Genomic DNA, 6,538 nt, shown 5'->3' on the forward strand with positions numbered 1-6,538 from the left:
CACATGGAAAGCCTCCCTCACCCTTGTCCTCTCGCATGGAAAGCCTCCCTCACCCTTGTCCTCTCGCAGTGCCTTGCTTCTGTGCTTGCCTATTCTTAGAGCCTGCGTTCCACCTGTGACCCTGAACTTCTGATCACTCCATAGTTGGCGTTGACATTTCTGTTTCCTATGTTATTTCCTGTAATTTCTCAAGAATAATATTGAATATATATTTATCGAAATTGGCTTCTTCATGGTTTGTAGTAGCCATTTGGAGCATAATTTCGCTCTGAAAGTGATCTATAAAAGTAAGTCATTTCTAAGTGTGTCTGTCCACACCACCCTGCAGAGAGGCCCAGTGATCCTTGACATCCACATTTCTATGTCGATGCTGTGGGGAGTACAAGACCTGTTTCTGGCATTTTATAGTACAGAACAGTATAGGATATGTTGAAACATATTTCCAGTCATCAGACTTTTTGGCTTATCTCAAACCCCTGTCCAGTGGTACATGCTGATTTTGTTAAAGTGGAGCTGTACTAACCATGGGTGTGGTGTTCCTGTAGTGCTTACGCAGAGCACACGTGCTCTGCACTGAGCTGCATCTCCATCCCCACTGTTGCTCTATATTTTGAGGTGGCCTTACTAAGTTGCCTACACTATCCTCTGACCCACTCTGTGGTGCAGGCAAGCCCTGCACTTGCAGCGCTCCAACCTCAGCCTGCTAATTAGCCTGGAATACCGCATGCACCACCAGGCCCCGCTTTTGCAGGGACCGATGGAACCAAGATATAATTTAATCTAAATTAAGACTGTAAAAATAACTGAGAGGAAAAATTTTAAGATCTTTTTCCTTATCCTTACTAACTTTTGGCACTCAATTATGCCACATTGTTTCTTACTGACAAAACCAGTCAAAAGTGCAGGGCACATGTGAGTAATGGCCAAAGTGTGAATGCCAGGGCTGTGTTGACCAGAGTATTAGAATGGTCATAGCCTTGAACAATTATCAGAGCCATAGGAATTTCCATTTAAAAAGTAGGCTTTTACTCAGTTTACTAATTTTAATGTGTTCTGTTTCCTGTTGAAAGTAAAATAATACTTATATTTGCTTAAAAGTTTAGGTTACATATCAGTTAAAAAAATAGAATTTTGAAAACTGTACCATGTAGCAAAGGTACTGGGAACACACACTTCTTATTTGGGTTACAGATTTAAACTCATCAGTTCAAAATAAGAATGTTTTCTCTTTTCTTGAAGGGAAAATAAAAGTTGTCCACTTAATTAAAAGCTTTCTTCAGTGAAGACTCCTCTTATTCTCTGTCTAGGAACTGTGTCTGATCACATTGAAAGAGTGTATAGAAGAGCTGGCGGCAAAAAGCTTTGGTTTGTATGAGTGTCCTTGTTATGTTATAATGTTTATATTGTTATATTCAGTAGCTTAAAGGTAATATTTGATCCTTACAGATGTGACTCATCACAATTTTGACATTTACGCTCTAAGGTTATGGCGCCCTGACTCCATACTTTAGAGGAGTACTCCTATGTCATACGAGACTAAGGAAAAATAACTGGAGATAAAAACCTCCCCTTTCTGGAACTGAGCTTATAAAGCCCTCACCGAGGTGACAGCATCATGGCTCTGCTGTGATGCAATAGCCCAAGGAGGATCTTTTAAGTTTCATCTTGTTTAGAAAAACATTAGAAGGCCCTAAAAGACCATTTGATTGTAAGCAAAATGAATGAAAGGCAATTATCTCATCACTTAAGTTGAAGGAGTCATGGGTAAAGCTGTTTAAAGTCACCATGAAGAGAGTTCACCTCAATATGCAGCTCTGCATTTTGATGCAGTTAACTCTCAAATAGTTTCTTATAAAACCCAATCTCGGTAAACCTCATGTTTCTATTCTCTAAAATAAGGGACTGGACAAATTTTCTAAATAGTGTTTCATCTCTACTTTATGACAAATACACTCTTGCTGCCCAGAGAAACAGTGAGTATCCAGTTTAGATATCTCAAATTTCCACTGTAAGCTTTCAGTACAGTAATACGGGTAGTCAGTAGATATTTCTATAAATAACATGTTTCATTGTACCTCTAGTATTGTTTGGGATAAGCAAAACCAATTCTTGCTTCTGCATAATACTTACATCTTTGATAAGCCACTAAGTAGCAAACATTGAGAAATGCTGACTGTTGTAATAGAATCCTGGAAGCTTTATTTATTCTATTCTCCCTTTTATGGCTTTCCACTGCCCCCAGGCTGGCTGTGCGGTACGGGGCTGCATTTACCCAGAAATTTTCCTCCTCTATAGCCCCGCACATTACCACCTTTCTGGTACATGGGAAACAGGTAACATGCACAGAATTTGGGAAACTCAAGTTGCTTGATGTGTGTGGGTTTATCTGCATTCCAAGGGTTATATGCATCTTTTGGTGTTCAAGTATCAGATAAAAGTGTCTCTCTCGAAATGGGAAGTATTTGTTTCACTAACTTGGTCAGCTATTGGCTTGATTGTCTACTAGTCCTTTCATGTTGTAATTAAGAAATATAAATGCTTATTATAGGCCAATTTCTGTGCTTATGCTGAAATTTAAAAAAATGGTACTTTGAAACCTACATTTTGATTTTATTCTCTCTAAATGCTCACATAAATTTTTACTTTTGAGGGGAAATGTCTTATATATTGCATGTGGTGTAATTTAGGGGGTATAAATCTGTTCTTTCTACATTCTAAGACTTTTTCAGAAATGTAAAAATAGAAGTGTGAATTCTTTCCCCCAACATTCTGTCTTTATCAAGAAAGAAAGTGAGGATAATTCATTTCTGAAATTCAGTAGAGTCCCCTAATCCAGGCATCCAATTATCCAGGTACCAAAAGAAACATAACTCAAGGCTGCGGAGAGATGACCCAGCCGTTAAGAGCACATACTGCTCTTCAAGAGGACCTAGGTTTGGTACCTCACATCTGGCAGCTAACAACTGCTGGTAACTCTGGCTCCATTCTGCACAGGTGCCTCCATTCACATGCATATACATACACACAGACACAACATACTCACCTACACACAATCACTCACACACATAGTTAAAAAATAATATCATACAGAGAAACAGTATAAATTGCTATGGGAATCAGTCACAGTCACAGACACATGATGCTTTTTACGCATTTTTTGATACAAAGCAGAATACCCTCTTAATTCCTTCCTCTCCCAACCCAATTAAAAGAATAGCTAGGGACTCTTGATTTTTCTTCCCCTTATTTTTTTGAAATTGATCTTGGCATTACTTTGCCACAGCTTGATGGCTGAGGTGAGTGAGACATGACTTTCCCTAATTATAGATGGTCTTCCTCCAAGGGTCAGGTCTAATGGCAGTTTACTTCTTCTGCTCTATCATGTGAGGACCCAACTGTATACATTGTAAGGTTCCCCAGTCAAGGGCACCATTCATTCGCCATCTTTTCTGTTTGTGAAGATCTGGCCTGCTTTCTTCTTTGCCCTCAGGTCGGTTGTACGCCGTGCAGCAAGTCTTTTAAATAAAGTAGTGGACAGCCTGGCCCCATCCATTACTAATGTTTTAGTGCAGGGCAAACAGGTAAGTATCTGCTTTCACACTAACAGACACAACAGCTTCTAGGTAGGACCCTTACGTGTGACATAGGTCGCTGTCACAGACTGCTCACAACGAGATTACCAGCGAGTGGTTTGGATGTTTCTTCAAAAGTCTCTTTCCTCCAGCAAAAAAGAGAGTGTACGCATTCTGATTGTTGCAGAGCACTTAGTGGGCCGTCTCACTTTTGTCCTACACCCCAGGGCTATAATTTCATCCCCCAAGTTTGCTTGAATTCAGTACAGATTCTAGTGTAGAAAATGTACGTTCTGGGGCATTTGGACAGGTTTGTGATAAGCAGAACAAATCCAGGTGCAGAGAAGAGAACACATTTTGCTTCCACTCCACCTGATCTCTCCATTCCCACTCCTAAGAAACTCATTAATGTTCAAGAAGAGGCAGAATTTACATGCCTGCCCTGCTCCTCCATCCCTCACCCTCCAGGCCATCTCTTCCCAGAGCTGCTTTCTACCTACCAGGATTAATCTGCCACTTCTGCTCACAGGGCCATATATAGTAAGAGATATTCTTATTCTCCCTTGCTCCCTCGTTCCCTCCTTCTCCTTCCCTCCTTCTCCTTCCCTCTTCCCTCCCTCCCTGGCTTCCCCCTCCCTCCTTCCTTCCTTCTCTCTTCCTCTCTCCTTCCCTTCCCTCTCTGTCTTTTCCTCTCTGCTCCCTCTCCAGTCCTGTGTCTCTTTCTACAGTCCTTGATGTTAAATGGGTTGGGTTGAGCTGTGCATGTGGTGTTGGCTGCTACTGCTCATTTTCTGTAAGCTCTAATCATGTGGCTGATTTATTCTTTGATTAGAGTGAAAAATCTATTTGTTTTTTGTCTCTTGTTTGGAAATGTATGTGTTTATTGTGTATTCCTGACAGCTAATCTAGGAATATAGTAAGCTTTAATAATAATGAAGTCCTTTAACCTTCCCCAATACCATCAACTAATTGCTCATATTTCAGGGATCTTAATTAAGTTTAAAATAATTTCATTCAGATACCCAGCTTTGGGATATTAGAATAATGTTATTTATCTTCCCCTATGATGTTATTTAACAATTAAAATAATTATACCCATAAGAAATTACTGAGAACAAGTTACTTTCCATATAGTTTCTCCATGTTCCCTATTAGGAGGTAAGCTTTTTTTTTTTTTTTTTTTTTTTTTTTTTTTTTTGGTTTTTTTCGAGACAGGGTTTCTCTGTATAGCCCTGGCTGTCCTGGAACTCACTCTGAAGACCAGGCTGGCCTCGAACTCAGAAATCCGCCTGCCTCTGCCTCCCAAGTGCTGGGATTAAAGGCGTGCGCCACCACCGCCCGGCCAGGAGGTAAGCTTTAAACCACTGTCAATGGTTAAGTCAACCAAGGGACAGGAAGTCGTTTACCCAGTACCTTTCATTACCAGGATCTTTATCTGTAGCCAGAGTCTTTCACAACCATTATCGCTGTGAAAGTTAGCCAGGCTTTGGGAAACATGTTTCTCCTTGGTTTTAGTCCCCAAAGCGCTGAAGAATAGCTGATTCCACTAACTACGGTCATAGGTTTTAGAGCTTGAGGGTTACTGGCCTGACACTAGGAATGTGGGCTTGGATTTGTCTTATCCATTCTGAACAATATCCGTAGGCTGTAGCCACCCAGCTCCCACACTCCAGGAGCCTCAGAGCCTGCCCTCCAGAATATAGCTGGACCATTGTCCATCAGGCCAGTACATCTCCCAGGGAAATATTCCCTGACTGCAAAGGATTCAGAGGCCAGATGCCAGTGGCTCAGCCTAATGACCAGAGGTGGGAGTTTCTTCATCGACTGGTCCTGATCCCCTCACAGACCAAGAAATGGAAATAGGTCAAAGTGTGCATTTGCTCATTCAGAAGATCTGCTCCAGCCTGAAGTGGTGTGGCTTGGTCAGACTTGTATATTGTCTCAAGCTTTCTTGAATAAAAGTAGTTTAGTTGCCATTATCTCTAAGAGCTAATTATGTGCCTTCTGTTTTCCTTACACAATGATCAAAGTAATCATGCTCATATTTACTGGTTGGTGTCATTAGTGTATGATAAACCAATAGTTATTAGAAGTTGAGATACACACACACACACTAAAACCCAGGCTGGCCAAGACTACTAAACCTCCTGTCTCAGCTTCCAAGACAATTGAACTGGTTCTAGATGTTTGCTGCTATACCAAGGCAGTTCTTACTCTGAGCCCATTACAACATGGAAAGACTGTTTGAGTCCTTATCTCTGAAAAAGCACGTCTTTGAGGTGCTATTTTTCTGGCCTCGAACAGTTATGAACTGTATCCAGAAGAGACGGGAAGTGTTGATGAGGAGGAAGCAAGAGCAGCAGGCACTCTGAGAAGCAGCTGGCCAAGCAGGGAGGAGAGATTAAATATTCTCTTGCTAGCTCTATCAGCACTTCCTGCATTGTTTTCTGAGCTCTTTCCTTTTGCAGGCTTGTGGACAGCCAGCCGTCCCATTCATTCCATAGGTGAGCCGTCTAATACCATGGATCACAACCCTCCATGTATATCTAACATGATCAGGATAAGTGAGGGCTACACAGGAACTACATGGCCTTCCTCTTGACCTTGGAAAGGTCGAAATATTATGAAAGAGCAGACGGTTCTCCTAGAGAAATTGTAAAAATAGATCTTCCAAATGATGAACCATGTAGTAAAAATACAATCATTGAATGCATTTCTGGTTCCTCTAAGGACTTTCTAGCACTAACCACCACCACCCCCAATTAAGTTATTTATGTCTACTCACCTTCACTTCCCTGAGACCCTCACCAGCCCTTACATTTTAGACCAGGCTCTGAGCCATCCTGGACCCCAGTGGGAGTCATACTTTGAAAGCCATTCTAATAAATATCAGAAACAGTTATTCTGCCTAAGTCCCTAGCTTACATAGAGCAATTTCAGCCTGCCAGTCATCCTGAGACTTGATT

The 6,538-nt window shown here is 41.3% G+C and overlaps 1 protein-coding gene across 7 annotated transcripts in view; it reads left to right on the top strand.

Moving 5' to 3' along the window:
• Nucleotides 1-6,538, top strand: part of Phkb (phosphorylase kinase regulatory subunit beta) — a 210,521-nt gene that overhangs the window by 168,516 nt on the left and 35,467 nt on the right. For 6 of the 7 annotated variants that reach the window (XM_031340678.1, XM_031340676.1, XM_031340673.1 and 3 more), the window contains 2 exons: nucleotides 1,308-1,365; nucleotides 3,491-3,581. In XM_031340678.1, the coding sequence (XP_031196538.1) occupies nucleotides 1,308-1,365; nucleotides 3,491-3,581 (149 nt within the window). Of the gene's footprint in view, nucleotides 1-1,307; nucleotides 1,366-2,242; nucleotides 2,334-3,490; nucleotides 3,582-6,538 lie in introns of all 7 variants that reach the window. The other variant, XM_031340674.1, reaches the window with a different exon arrangement.

The sequence above is a fragment of the Mastomys coucha genome, unplaced genomic scaffold, assembly GCF_008632895.1.
Source record: "Mastomys coucha isolate ucsf_1 unplaced genomic scaffold, UCSF_Mcou_1 pScaffold22, whole genome shotgun sequence".
NCBI classification, from domain to species: Eukaryota; Metazoa; Chordata; class Mammalia; order Rodentia; family Muridae; genus Mastomys; species Mastomys coucha.